The sequence below is a fragment of the Ipomoea triloba genome, chromosome 9, assembly GCF_003576645.1.
Source record: "Ipomoea triloba cultivar NCNSP0323 chromosome 9, ASM357664v1".
In the NCBI taxonomy this organism is placed as follows: domain Eukaryota; kingdom Viridiplantae; phylum Streptophyta; class Magnoliopsida; order Solanales; family Convolvulaceae; genus Ipomoea; species Ipomoea triloba.
The window spans coordinates 187371-201654 of NC_044924.1; the positions used below are offsets into that span (position 1 = coordinate 187371).

Genomic DNA, 14284 nt, shown 5'->3' on the forward strand with positions numbered 1-14284 from the left:
AATTCATTATTTATTTCCCTTCAAATAAATTATTATTTATTTATCTATTTCTATTTTGCTTACTCAAGAAAGAGATGCATTGATTTTAAAGGCAATTTCCGATCATTTGACTGACTAATTGAAGCCAATGGTGCAAACTTGTTTGACGGGTCTGGATCAAAGGAAAATGAACATTTTTATTTGGATATGCAACTGTTGATGCTTGTCTAGCTAGTTGTTTTCAATTGCTGCAAATTAAAATTATTAAATTACTCCGATCCGATCCTACCCAATTGCATTTTTATTTGTTCTAATATATTTCCGTATACAAATATACATAGTTTACAAATCCTAACTAATTTAAACTCTTGGCCTCACATGACATATAGTGACTCTTCTATATGGGAGGCGAAGTAACTCTTTGTGCTTCAACAAGTTCAGAAAGTATAGATGAACAGATACTACAACGTAATAGGGTCACTTGTATTAAAAAAAAAAAAAAACTCAATGTTCATATATATAGGCAAATTGTATAATGAACTAGATTCCACATACATTTCCACCATGTAATTAGGCACATCAAGTAATAGGTAGGTATATATATAAAAAAGTTAAGAATATAAAATAATACTACATTTACATAAAAGAAAAAAGAAATAAATAATAGTGAATTTACATACAAATAGAATAAGTACTCCTTATGATATTGAGGTTTATGGACAAATTTATGTACATTTAGATTTATGTTTAAAAATTTAAAAACATTTAAAATATTTTAATTAAAATTTGTTAATAAAATATTTTATGTATTGATTTCATCTATACAAAAAGAAACAAAAAAACATAATTAAGAATGTAATTTTTTTTAACTAAGATTCACCTTATAAGGTAAATCATAGTACACAATATAAATATTGTGATAAATAGACAACTAATCTAAATCGGTTGCCAACCTGTCTAGCCACAATTGCAACAGCAAAATTCAATATTGTAAATAAATCATTCAATCATAAATTTTATTTCAAATAATACCATTATTGAGTTATGTTATTGGCCTAATGCTCTTTAAAAATAAAATAAAAACATAAATAAAATAAAATAACTTGGAACGAACTCTAATCCAATCACCCATCACCAAGAAGCAATGAAACTTTAATGTGAATGTTACTGTAGTTGTATTATCATAGTAGTGCTAGAGACCTTGTGGGAGGGGTGGGTTCGAGCCTCATTGGAGGCGATATTGGTTTTTCGTGTTTCATTTGGCTGAGAAAATAATTATGAACAGATACTACATCAGTACATTTTAACTACTATTTACATAGAGATACTTGTATTTTTTTTTTCACATTCAATAGGATAAATAAAGGGAGACAATATAAACATTTAAGTATTTGGCTCTATGTGATAAGTATCTTTCCCATGGAATATGACCAAGCCACTAAGCGGTATCGGATTGAATGAGTAACTTAACACCCTATTTACAAAAGAAAGTCGAAGTTCTAAACCTTCCTTATGACCATCCTTATCGGGAACATAAAATGGACTTGTCGTATTTTGCTGGGTGAGACCGATAGAAAGAACGAACGGGGAACAACCATGCATGGTACTTCTCGACCCTGTCTCCAAGGGACAGTTGAACAAGTGATTCATGAATGCTGCCGGGTCGGACGAGCCAATAACTCAAAGACGTTCAGTAGATGTCCCCCGCACGTCCGCATGGTGGGAGGGTAGATATATTGGGCTCTAAAATCCCCAAGTCGTGAGTATAATGCATGGGTTGTATTAGGATTAAGTGTAATGTGAATTGGTTGAACATGATTTGATTTACACATTAACCCCAACAATGACTATAGATTATACAATTTTATCAATTTTAAAAATTTTGTTTGATAACTAAAGTTTATCTACTGCTCCAGAATATACTATGCATCACATGAATTATGCGTCCATGTGTAATTGTGCGCACAAGATATATTCACCATTATAATTTGAATAAAGTCTTTCAATGACTTGTTAAATGATCGGTAAAAGTTAAATAAAACAAAATGTTAATTGAACGACAATTTGTAGCACGCCAAGACTTATCATTATCATATGTACGTAGTATAACGTAGGTTTAATGATTCTATGAAATGCTCTAAAAAATACTATGAATTGGTAAAAGTTCATTGGTTTAGAAACAAATATGAAAATGAAATGATGCAACTAATCTCATTGCACGACAAAGTGTTTCATAGGAGTCCGCAAAGGAAACAATCCAAATATATATATATATTCACGTAACTCTTGACAATTGTATTTTGTTTGTCACTTTGTCAATTGACTTGACATTCTACAAAATTAAGGCCACACAATTAAGTTCAAAAGTGGGCTATTCAATTAATTAAACAAGTCTATTCTTTAAATTTGAATAGTGTCTTTAGATGTAATTGTAAGGTATAATTAAGATTATTTTTGCTAATACATTGTGGTCTAATAACACCAAGTTGTATTATTATATTGTAACAATAGTTTTTTTCTCCTTTATCTAATTTAAAATTTTAACAATGAAAATACTACATTGTAACATAATCAATATTATTCAAATAAAAGTTTAAATTTTATATTAAAACTTAAAGTGACATATTATTGAAATTTTTTTGGACATATTATTGAATTGATAGTATTTTAATTTATGAGTTGCGGCAATATTGGAGTTTACAGTGTGTTTGATAAGGGAGAATTAGAAATCCTCCTTTTTCCCCGGCAATCTGGTATTTTGGTTGGTTAAAAGTTGCAAGGGGCCCGGGTAGGGTGTTGGGGTTGGGGAGAGAAGCTTGACCGTGGCCATTCTACGTTTAATGTTCTACGCGTTGGGTTGACTTTGACTAAGCAGCCATTAAATATTAATATTAATATTAATATAATAAAAAAATAAAATAAAATATTATTTAGTATGACTTGGTCGTCCTTCAATTCAATTCTTACAGCTGCAACCCATTGATTTGATCATCACCAACATTTACATTTGAGATATGAAATGAAATCAAAAGAACAAATACATAACAGTAGTGGAATTTATGTCTCAGCTCCTACCAGTACCAGGCAACTAACTGTATTTGGCGCGCCAGTCTGCAGTTCGATCAGTAGTCAGCGGAAAAACCAAAAAAAGTCGCGACAAGTGCAAGTGCTTGCTTGCTATGTGGATCACCAGAGTAGTATTCAACCGCTACTCCAGACTTTCCTGATTTTCCAATTATGCTCCATACCTCCTTCGATCCCTTGGATTTGGATTCAGGCTGCTGATCGAGAAAAATATAATCAAGCTTAGGCGCGCGCGGCATAAATATAATTCAAGACTGTGAGCTGAGGAGATTGAGCTGTTCTGACATGGGAATTTGCTGGAGTAATTCTGCTTCTGATGATAATCAGAGCCTAGCTGCTACTACTGGCCATCTTACTTCTTCTGGTATGTACCTGATTGATTCACTAACACCATAATCTATATCCATCCAATCCAATTATTGTACGTTTATCTGCCGCATCAGGCAGGTATATAAAGAAAAATTAAAAAGTTTAGCTTTGTGGATCGGAGTAATTGATTTGGTTAAAGCTATCTAGCTAGCTAGAATCGAATTGAATTCTAAGTTGCTCCCGTCCCTGTGGCCCCCTGGGGGACAGCAAATTAAAATTCTTCTTTAGATGGATCTGATAATCTCCAGTAATATCCATTATATTGAATTTGGTGTAATGCATGCAGTGGGGATTTCACAGGCAATTAGCAACACAACATCATCGACTTCCACTGGCAGCGCTATCTCTGGGAGTGGGACTAGCCAGTTTTCAGCTTCTAGTGGGGGCGATGAAGTCTATCCACATGGTCAGATTTTACCACACCCCAATTTAAGAATCTTCACTTTTGCGGAGCTCAAGGCTGCTACCCGGAACTTCAGAAGTGATACAATGCTTGGAGAAGGTGGTTTTGGTAAGGTTTACAAAGGCTGGCTTGATGAGAGGGGCACCTCAAAGAGTGGTAGTGGAACCGTAATTGCTGTAAAGAAATTGAATTCTGAAAGCATGCAAGGATACGAGGAATGGCAGGTCAATTCCTTACTTCCCTCCCTCCTATTGCCTAAAAACCACATCCTGCTTCATGCTTCACTCTACTGACAATTAGTAATGCTATATATATATATATATTGCTGTACATTATTTATGTATTCCATATCAGTACATATAATATCACTACACCAATTTCAATCAGCTCTCAAATTTCTCTCTCTTTTGCACTTCAATAATAGATTCATCACTGGAAAGAAAAATAAGCAGTGCTTTAACCTCTAATTTAAAGATGCCTGAATTACATAACTATATGCAAATTGTTGAGGGTCCAGTCCATCCTCTGATAGTTTGTATGTAGAAGAAGTTAAGTTATTTCTCTAATTCTCTTTGGAGTCCTTTTTCATCATGATTACCTACCATTCATGCAAAATTAATTAATAAATACATAATTTATTTATCCCAGCTATAGTTGGGTTCCTGAATATTGAATGATAGGAGTATTTCCTAATTTACTTCTTTCAAATGTTTGTGCCCCTTTTTACATGCAGTCAGAAGTAAATTTTCTGGGATGTCTGTCTCACCCTAATCTTGTCAAGCTCATAGGATACAGTTGGGATGAGAGAGAACTACTCCTTGTATATGAATTTATGCAAAAGGGAAGCTTAGAGAATCACCTTTTCGGGAGTAAGGATTTGATTTTATAGATTTTTGTTAACCTGAAAGGAGATATTTTAGTGTTTGTCTTGTTTACCAATTAAATAATTCGTTCATTTCTTATGCTTTGGTTTGTTAAGGAGGTTCTGCTGTTCAGCCACTCCCGTGGGAGGAAAGGCTTAAAATTCTAACAGGAGCAGCTCGAGGTCTGGCTTTCCTACATACGTCAGAGAAACAAGTGATCTATAGGGATTTCAAGGCATCGAACATATTACTTGATGGCGTGAGTTGCTTTTTAAAATTTTCTTTCCTATATAAGGCTGCTTGGTGAACATGCAGAACATAATTTGATGAGTTCAATACATACTGTACCCTTTTATAGCAATGGAGATAGCAGAAAGCTGTAGCCAAATAGGAAAACCAAAAAAAAAAAGAAGCAATAGAATGACTTGTATTATTTGCTCCTATTGTTTTCCAGTCATACAACGCAAAGATATCAGACTTTGGCTTGGCAAAGCTGGGTCCTTCGGCTAGTCAATCGCACGTGACAACACGGGTAATGGGGACACAGGGCTATGCTGCCCCTGAGTATGTTGCAACAGGTAAGTTTTTTTCAATCCATTAAAAAAGCAGAAATGGATGGATACCCATCCAAGGCTGCTGCAGGCAGTTTAGAGTGACAGTAAGTTGTGTTATAAATGGGCAGGGCACTTGTATGTGAAAAGCGACGTATATGGTTTTGGCGTTGTCCTGGTAGAAATGCTTACGGGTTTAAGGGCCATAGATGAAAATCGTCCAAGCGGACAACATAATCTGGTGGATTGGATTAAGCCACATCTAGCAGACAAAAGGAAGTTGAAGGACAAGATGGACTCTCGGTTGGCAGGAAGGTATCCTTCTAGAGCTGCTGTACAGGTAGCACAACTTGCTTTGTCATGCCTGGGATCTGAACCTAAGATGAGACCTTCCATGAAAGAAGTAGTGGCGAGATTAGAAGAAATTGAGAGCGCAAAAGAGAGACCAAAAGAGCCTAGGTCAACTTCCAGGCATCATCGCACAACTTATAGATATGGACATCATCAACCTTTGCGCCATCGCTCTCCTCTTCACCCTAGGCAAGTTGCAAACCAGGCGTATCCACTCCCAACTCGTGCATAGTGTACCATTTGTTTTTCACTTTGCATTAATTGAATTGTTATTACAGTAGTGTCAGTCTTCTCTGCTGTCTGCCATCTATAGAGCAGGACTAATATTTTGTGCTAGTATTGGATAACTGAATTGTACTGTTGGAGAAGGCGAGAGAATCTAGTGTGTCGTCGTGCTTGGTTATATGTAAAGAGGGTATGGAGTCGTCACTGTGCGTGTTGTACATTATGGAGATCTTACCAAGTTTGCTGCGGATCTGAATGGTTCTTAATTTGATGATTGAGATTATTGTTTTATTATTATTATTATTATTATTTATTTCTTAATCAAACAAAATGGAACAAGGCCTATGCCTATATATATTATACTGAAAGGGTTGAGGAGCTTTTGCTTTTGAACCCTCTTCCCTCCCTTAATTCTAGGAATAAGCTAGCACAACAACAACAAAGAATTCCAGTTGATTGTGTCCAAGGAAAGGAAGGCACAAAACAAAAGTATTAACTACGAGTATATACTATGCGCGTCCCATCAAGCAAAATGTTGTGCTTGATTTCACTGATCAAAGAATCCTCTGCCAAAGGAAAATGGCAAGACGTTCTTTTCCACTACCACTCACTCCGAGGGGCAGGTATTCAGCTGACTGACGTTTCGGTATTCCCTCCCATTCTTAAAGCTTGCTTAAACCTCCCGCTCTCCTTCACACATGGACATGCTGCCTCCATCCACGCATCTATGCTCAAGCATGGTTTCGCAGCAGCATTCACTTCCATCTGGAATTCCGTTATTGATTTTTACTCCAAATCCGGAAACTTGGGCGCTTCCATGCGTGTTTTCCAGTCTATGACCAATCCAGACTCCGTGTCCTGGAATATAATCATTCACGCCCACCTTTATCAAGGCGTTTCTCCTCGGGAAGGATTAAGATTGTTTGATCAGGCCCGTGTTGCTGGGTTTCAATCCAATGTCTCCACCTTGGTGCTTGTGCTTCAGACTTGTAGAAATCTTGCAACTTTTTTTAATGGACAGAAGATTCATGGCTACGTAATTCGAAGTGGGTTTTCGGCTGCAAACTCCGTCCAGAACTCGCTACTGAATTTTTATACAGAATTTGGAATGGAACTTGCACGGGAGCTGTTTGATGAAATGAGTGACAGAGATGTAATTTCTTGGAGTGTGATGATTGCTGGCTTCGTTGCAAGTGAAGAATCCACACTTGCTTTGGAATTGTTCAAGGAGATGATATCTGACTGGGGGATAAGAGCAGATGAACAAATAGTAGTGAGTGTGCTTAAGGGCTGTAGCCGTTTGAGGGACATTAAAATGGGAACCCTAGTCCATGGTTTTGTGACGTCAAGAGGTTTAGGTCATGATTTGTTTGTTGACAACTCTCTGATTGACATGTATTCTAAGTGTAATGACATGGATTCTGCCTTACGAGCCTTCTGTGAAATGCCTATCAAGAATATAGTATCCTGGAATTCCCTGCTGTCTGGACTTGTTCATAATGGAAACCATGCTGACGCTCTTCTTCTGTTTGATTCAATGGTTAATGCAGGAGCAGAGGCTGACGAGGTAACATTAGTTAATCTGCTACAGGTATGCAAGCATTTTGGTGATTCTTATCACTGTAAATCCATACATTCAAGAATATTCCGACAAGGTTATGAGTGGAATGAGTTGGTCATAAATTCTCTGATCGATGCTTACGCCAGGTGCGATCTCATTACTCTTGCGTGGAGACAGTTTAGTAACATGGAAATACGAGATGAGGTAACGTGGAGCACCATGATTGCAGCCTTCAATAATCAAGGCATGCCTGATGAAGCAATTGCGGTTTTTCAAGAGATGTGCTGCAGGACATCCTCGGTAAAGCCCAATTCTATAACCATGCTAAATCTTCTTGAGGCTTGTTCTCTTTCTGCTGATCTAAGAAGATCAATGTGGGCTCATGCCATTGCTATTAGAAGATACTTGGCATCCGAAGTAGCAGTTGGGACTGCAATATTAGATATGTACTCGAAATGTGGAGCAATAGAAGCTTCGAGAAAAGTCTTTGAATGGATACATTGCAGGAATGTTGTCTCCTGGAGTGCAATGATCGCAGCATTTGGAATGAATGGCCTTCCAAATGATGCTCTAGCATGTCTGGCCGAGATGAAATTGCATGGGCTGAAACCCAACCCGGTGACCATTCTTTCTGTGTTATCAGCTTGTAGCCACGGAGGACTGATTGAGAAGGGGCTCTCTCTCTTTGAAGAGTTGGTACAGGGTCTTGAAGGTGAACTTGTGGCAGAACATTACTCATGCCTTATTGATTTGCTGGCTAGGGCCGGAAAGCTGGAAATTGCAATAGATTTAATAGAGAGGCTACCTGATGGACAAAAGCCCAGTGCAAGTGCCTGGGGTGCAATTTTAAGTGCCTGTAGGAATTATGAGAACGCGGAGATTGGATTTGATGCCTTCTCTCAGGTTCTTGAATCTGAAACATCAAGCACATCAGCATATTTGCTTGCTTCGAGCATGTATGCTTCTAGTCATTCCTGGACTGATGCCACTAAAATGAGATGGTTGGTGAATAATAGAGGCACAAGGGTTGAAGGTGCTTACAGTTTAGTACATGTAGATGGCAGGGCATGCAAGTTTTTAGCTGGCAATAACCATAGTTCGTTGCCTGATGACTTGTGCCTTGCTATTGAGCGACTGCACTCATCTATAAAAGTTGATCGCGGAGGATGATGCTATTTCAAATACAACAAGGTAGAGTAAGTATAGGATTTTTCTGCAGATGGAGGAGCTTGGTGGTATTGAAGGTAATCTTCCTCTTTCTCACACTTGTATTCAAACATATTACTGATATAGAGCCATAACTTTTCCTTACATTTTCAATTTGGATCTGACAGCCAGACATCATTTTGAAGAAAATATATTATGCTGAGCTGAGATTGATCTTGCTACTGTAAGCAGCAGCTTCTTGCCTCATGGTCTATGTATATTTTACATCTTCCTTGCACAGGAAATTAATCCCTATTGCTATTGAACTATTGGCAAAGGAAAATGAAACAAACTGCTTCCTACTCACATTACAGGTCAACATTACATGAGATATTCCCCTCTGCTTCCTGATGAACTTCCATGCTTTAGATTATTGGCATAGTGGAGGGAGAGTTTGATTGTTCGGCTTTTAGATGACCTGTGGATGTCTATACATTCTTCAAGATCAGCATCGCATGTCAAAAGCACCCACTCAGAGTCATCATCTAGGTATTTTATGTCAAATTTACTGCCATCCTGTATATTAAAACGTGCCAGAATCTCATGCTGTAGATCTCCAAAACGCCAATGTGGCTGCAGGCTGAATCGGATCTTTTCTTCCCCAAATGTAGCTTTTACCCTAAAGGTACAGGCATTCTGTAAAGTGTGGCTAGTGCTATTTGACAAAGGAGCCAGGGTCTCCTGAAAGGAATGGCTGCTTATAATCTTCTGACTGTGGGATCTTACAAGAAGCTTTGTGTCCTCTTGACCCAAGCCATGCAGTTCTGCATCACTGCGTGCTCTCTTTAGCATCTCTCCAGATTGTTCAGCTGAAGATGCATCCCCACCGGCCGAGGAATTTAGAGTGAAGGGTGACTGATTTGCTCTAGCGGAACAATTGAAACTTGAACTGGAACTGTGACTGCAAGAAGAAGTGGACTTTGAACAGGTGGTTCCAGGGCTTAATGGGAGGATGCCTTCTGGCTGAGTAGTTACTTGCTGCAGCTGATCATTCATTTTGGAAGCAGAGTAGTTGCTAGTCCCCTGTAAGCTTTGAGAGCCAAGTTCAGGGAAACTGCTATAGAAAGAGCTAAGTTGGATGGCACCCTCAGCACCCTGGACTGAATCGATTACAAGCTGAAGTTTCCTTAATGAGTGGCCTACCTTCTTGATCTTTCTAGAAGGCCAGCGTGTAATTCCATGTTGTCTGCATATTCTTTTCAAAGTTGTAGGACAGACTGCAAATGGAAGAATTGGTTAGCCAACATATGATAAGTAGGGATTAAGACAAAGTACAGATGTCTAAGTGGCAAAAATAAGTGCATGGTAAGATGGCCAAAGGTAAATTTGCACGAATAAACAAAGGAGTAACACAGAACTAAACCTTTGAAAAGGTTGTTATCTGTTAAACACTTACCCATTTCTCGGGGCTGACCAAAATGATCTTGGAATTTTCTTCAAACTACATGTATTTTTATTTAATTACTTATTTGGTACAACTGAGGGAAACAGGATTTGAACCTATGACCTTCTACTAACAGTCAAGTTTATACCAATAGACTACATTTTGCTACATGCTTATTTATCATGGAGTATATAAGAAAATGATTTTAATCACTTCTTCAATTTAACATTGTGGAGATGGCCTTTATGCAGAAAGATAAATCTATCATGTTCAGAAAGAAGATTCAGGCTTCAAAAGAAATGCATAACATTGATGGTCTTGGATAGCTAGAGTATGGGATCTAGCTCCACCTCATGTGTATGAATTGATCTTGAAATGGTAATATGTACTTCTTTATGTAATGCATGTGATCCTACCTCCAATACTTCTAGCAGCATCCTTCAGGCTCCCAGCAAAATACTGTCGAAGTACTTGCAAGCTGATAGTCTTCTCAGTCTTGGTTCGTCTCTTGGCACCTGAAGAAAAATCTCCACTACTATTGGCACTTTCCTTGGGTCCGGAATCTTCAACGTCAGTTTTCTCCCAATTGGTTGTTAAGTTGAAGTTTTCTTCCAATTCATCTTTGTTGTTACTGAAAGACACAGAGGTACTTTTACCTTTTGATTGTGCATCCATCATATGTGTAAACCAGGAAGAAGCTTCTTGAGAGGGATCTCTGGGAGGAGGGGATACCAATTTTTTAGATTTCTCCTTGTCTAATCCACCAGCTGAAGGGGATCCCCTTTCTTGATCCGGAAATGGTGTTTCTACTGCTAATTCCTGATCTGTAACCACACGCAGAGTCCTGCAGATTTGTTCTATAACAGAAGACAACGAATGTAACATTTGCTTCTGTTCTTCATCGCCTTTGCAATCCGGCGGCAAGAAGAATTCTAAAACAAAGTCAGCTGAACCAGTGTGTATACTTCTGAGTCGTATTGCAACAGCAGCACACAATCCAAAAATTCTGGCGTGGTGTGAGAGAGGATATTCTGTTTTGCTGAAAGCGGTAACGTCTGTGGCAAAACATGGCTGATTTGTCATGAATGCTCCTCCAGCAACCCCTTCGCCTTTGAGCAAGTGATGCTCAGAGCATGCTTGGTGAAATTCCAATACTTGAGGAACACGGACATAGCAAGCTGATTCAATTGTGGAAACACAAGAAGTATAATTCTCATCAGAGTGCCTGCACCCGCCTTTACCTTGTTGGATACAAGGAGCCCAGGTCTGAGCCATGGGCAACTTGTGTGTATCACACACACATTTCAGTACGTCTTGAATCTCTTCCAAAGTTGCCTGGTATGACTGATTGCAAATCTAATGTAAAATCAAATGTTGGTGTCATGACTCCAGGAGTGAATTTGCAACAACTGTAAAACTAAATAATTTCTAAACAAACCTGTTCATCCAAGGGACTTGAAACACCAGAACTTCTTAAATCAACTGCCTGCAAGGAGAAAACCTTTCTTATATATAAATACCAATGATCTTGTGCTATATTGCATACTAGACAATCATAAGACAAAAGAAAAAGGAAACGGAAAGAGAATAGGAAATAGGAAATAGCAAGTGGCATGTAAAAGATCTGCAGTGTTGGGCAGAAGCTGAGATGGGAATCAGGGGCAGGTGATCCAAAGCCATTCTCTACGAACTAAAAATATGAGACGAGTTGTAAACATGAAGAGCAAGATAGTACCTCAAGTGCTTTGCAGACATCTTGAAGCTCAGGACTATAATTAGCTTTTTGAAAAGTTGTCACAATTTCAACAACTCCCAAACAAGTTCCACTCCCTCTTTCAAAAACAGGAAGCGCAAGTGACCCACTGACATTATACTGTTTAGCATGAGTAACCCGTGGATATTCCTCCCTCCTGAAGAAGCGAACATCAGGGGTCCACTCAGGCAACTTGTTCAAGAAAACGCGGCCTGGCAACCCCACCAATTCCTTAGAATTGTTGTCTGCTGCAAATTGATAGTTTCTAGAGACATGCCTGTAATCTGCAAGACTTTTGCAGTTTGGATTGAGGAAAAATGGTTGGTTATTAGTTGTGAGGACATGTCTGCCTCTACTGTTTACAGGTACCCATATCTGAATGAGAACATCTTTGTCCCTTGTTGACTCTTTCAGGTATTCAATTGCCTGGACTAATCTTTTCTTCACTGAGGCGGTTGGAGTAGGGTTGCTTCTGTTTGGTCCAATCCACAACCTTTTATTCATTTCAGTGCCTTGAAGCATAAAAGTAGGAGGTTGGTTTGGCGAAGATGATGAAGGTGGGACGGAATCAGGGTTATTAGTTTGATATTCAGCATCTAATTCTTCCATGTGAAGAAAGGTAGAATTTTGAGTAGTTTGTTGTGGAAAATGATTGTGAAATTGGTTAGGAGTGAATTGGGCAGTGCTGTTAGAGTGTGAAGTAGTGGGGAAGTAGGAGGAAGGAGAATCTAAAGGGTTAGAAGGAGAAGTAAAGGGGGCTGCAGGCTGCCAAAAGTTGGATCCTTCAGTGGTCTCTAACCAGAAACCATCAAGGAGGAGTTCATCCATGAGAGTGATATCAACAGTGTTGTTGTCGTGTGATGAGCTTCCAGTTCCAAAGATGTGATTGGGATTGGGTGCAGAGGAACCATCTCCCATAATGAAATCGGTTCAAACCACCTCCATCTCATATAAAGCCTGAATTATCTAAATGAAATGGAAACAGATCACGACCCAAAACACTGAACTGAAGCAGCAGTGTAAAAATGAAATACAAGAAGAAGAAGAAGAAGAGCATCCAGGAAGGATCCGTAGTTTCCTTTGTCTTCCAAAACCCAATCACAACTATTCCGAGTGCCACATACATCATCAATACTCTAAAAATTATTTGCCTCTGCAATCAGGAATGCATTTCAGAGGAAAGAAAACGCATGCATATACATTTGTTTTTTACATCATCATCGATCATTTGAAAGCTCAGATTAGGTTGCTATATATACATATATATATATGCACTCCCTAGTTATTTTGTTTGAAGGTTAAGCAAAGCAGTAAGCAAGCTGTAATGGTAATGATAATGGAGTACGTAATAACGTAATTGAAATAATAGAAATTACGAAAACATGAGTGATGCTTGAAAAGAAAGACGTGGGCGAGGGATGGCAACTTACAATTAAAGTGAATGAGGCGAGGCGAGGCGAGATTCCACGTACTGTTTCTGTGTGGGTTATTTCTATTAAAGCGGTAAGTGTCTTGCTGGATGTTGGAGATGGTAGAAATCTCAGGCGTGTATCTAGCCCGCGGGCTGCCGTTTTTGGGGGCTTTCTTTCAGAGTTCGTGGGATGTCGGCAGTATAGGTTCTTAATGTTTTGTTGCCGGCCTTCACCGGAAATTAGCTTTTCTCCGGCGAGATTCCTGCTGGTAGCCTGGGCATGCTACACAGCACGCAGTAGTAACGGTACTGTGGTATAGCAGCTTCAATTACCGGCGACAACAACAACAAGGAGCGAGACAGGAAATTCAATTCAATTCTTAGCTATTTGTGTGTTGTATGGATCGGAAATAAGAATGATGAAAAGATACCCATGGGAAAGCAGTTTAATTTATACAAAGAAGCTCCTATATTTTAATTAATTTGTATTGCTGTGGTGTAGCAAGCAGTACGTCGTAATACGTAATACCAAGATTCCAGTACTCAGTGGTAGTATCATAGGTGTAATATTAATATATATGGCTGACCCACCCCCAAGATTCCAACACTGCCACCTCACCTCTGCTCTGCACACCATAGCCCACCACAGGTGTTGCCTTTAAAATTGTTGAAACGCTACCTTGTTTATATTCTCTTTATTTATTATATATATTTTTTGTTTGAAAAGGAAAACATAGTAATTACTCATATTGACAACAAAGGATTATAAGAAGGTGATGTGGTAAATTTTATCAAGTATTTGTATTTGTATGTAATAGGTAAGTGTATTGAGATCAATCATATGGCTTTTAATATATGATATTTGGCTCGAGAAAGTGACAGCTATGGTCAGAGATTCCCAAACTGATAGTAATGGTGTGAAAATTGTCAAAAAGTCCTCTAAACAAGCAGGTATTTATAGGGAGTCTTAGAGAACACATGTCGAGAAGTCGGCATGTGTACCATGTGTACCATGTGCCCTACATACACTCGGTAGTCTGATCAGCTAAGGAGAGACGGGTACGTGTAAGAAGATATTTTTAATAGCTATTGCAGTATTACCTATATATTGGAATATGTTTGAATGCTAAGTATGTGGGCTCGG

At 38.6% G+C, this 14284-nt stretch overlaps 3 protein-coding genes across 5 annotated transcripts; 2 read left to right on the top strand and 1 right to left on the bottom strand.

Annotated features, from left to right (window-relative positions):
• Positions 1-2968: 2968 nt before the first annotated feature.
• LOC116028494 (probable serine/threonine-protein kinase PIX13) lies at positions 2969-6119 on the top strand. The gene is made up of 6 exons (XM_031270215.1): positions 2969-3427; positions 3719-4059; positions 4569-4704; positions 4815-4957; positions 5153-5276; positions 5381-6119. Exons 1-6 carry the CDS (start codon positions 3349-3351, stop codon positions 5830-5832), a joined length of 1275 nt encoding a protein of 424 aa, XP_031126075.1. The 5' UTR covers positions 2969-3348; the 3' UTR covers positions 5833-6119.
• Positions 6120-6245: 126 nt separating this feature from the next.
• Positions 6246-9039, top strand: LOC116028493 (pentatricopeptide repeat-containing protein At2g17210). Its single transcript, XM_031270214.1, has 3 exons — positions 6246-8630; positions 8721-8776; positions 8907-9039. The coding sequence occupies exon 1, from the start codon at positions 6337-6339 to the stop codon at positions 8554-8556; it is 2220 nt and encodes a 739-aa protein (XP_031126074.1). The 5' UTR covers positions 6246-6336; the 3' UTR covers positions 8557-8630; positions 8721-8776; positions 8907-9039.
• On the bottom strand, positions 8625-13283 carry LOC116028492 (protein NLP2-like). 3 transcript variants are annotated; one of them, XM_031270211.1, is made up of 5 exons: positions 13160-13283; positions 11712-12695; positions 11415-11462; positions 10393-11332; positions 8625-9809 (listed from the first exon to the last, which is right to left on the bottom strand). In XM_031270211.1, the coding sequence occupies exons 2-5, from the start codon at positions 12645-12647 to the stop codon at positions 8914-8916; spliced, it is 2820 nt and encodes a 939-aa protein (XP_031126071.1). In that variant the 5' UTR covers positions 12648-12695; positions 13160-13283; the 3' UTR covers positions 8625-8913. The 3 variants fall into 3 exon arrangements, with proteins under 3 accessions (XP_031126071.1, XP_031126072.1, XP_031126073.1); XM_031270212.1 differs by having other exon boundaries at positions 11712-12882; positions 13160-13257; XM_031270213.1 differs by having other exon boundaries at positions 11712-12686; positions 13160-13238.
• Between the last annotated feature and the right edge of the window lie 1001 nt (positions 13284-14284).

What these genes read in the sequence shown, in the direction of transcription:
- LOC116028494 (XM_031270215.1), top strand. Translation starts at nt 3,349, where the DNA reads ATGGGAATTTGCTGGAGTAATTCTGCTTCTGATGATAATCAGAGCCTA. An exon ending in CGAACATATTACTTGATGGC is followed by an intron (nt 4,958 to 5,152) that starts GTGAGTTGCTTT and finishes ATTGTTTTCCAG; the next exon opens with TCATACAACGCAAAGATATC. An exon ending in CCCTGAGTATGTTGCAACAG is followed by an intron (nt 5,277 to 5,380) that starts GTAAGTTTTTTT and finishes ATAAATGGGCAG; the next exon opens with GGCACTTGTATGTGAAAAGC.
- LOC116028493 (XM_031270214.1), top strand. Translation starts at nt 6,337, where the DNA reads ATGCGCGTCCCATCAAGCAAAATGTTGTGCTTGATTTCACTGATCAAA.
- LOC116028492 (XM_031270211.1), bottom strand. Translation starts at nt 12,647, where the DNA reads ATGGGAGATGGTTCCTCTGCACCCAATCCCAATCACATCTTTGGAACT. An exon ending in ATGTCTGCAAAGCACTTGAG is followed by an intron (nt 11,463 to 11,711) that starts GTACTATCTTGC and finishes TTCTCCTTGCAG; the next exon opens with GCAGTTGATTTAAGAAGTTC. An exon ending in TGCTGCTAGAAGTATTGGAG is followed by an intron (nt 9,810 to 10,392) that starts GTAGGATCACAT and finishes TTCCATTTGCAG; the next exon opens with TCTGTCCTACAACTTTGAAA.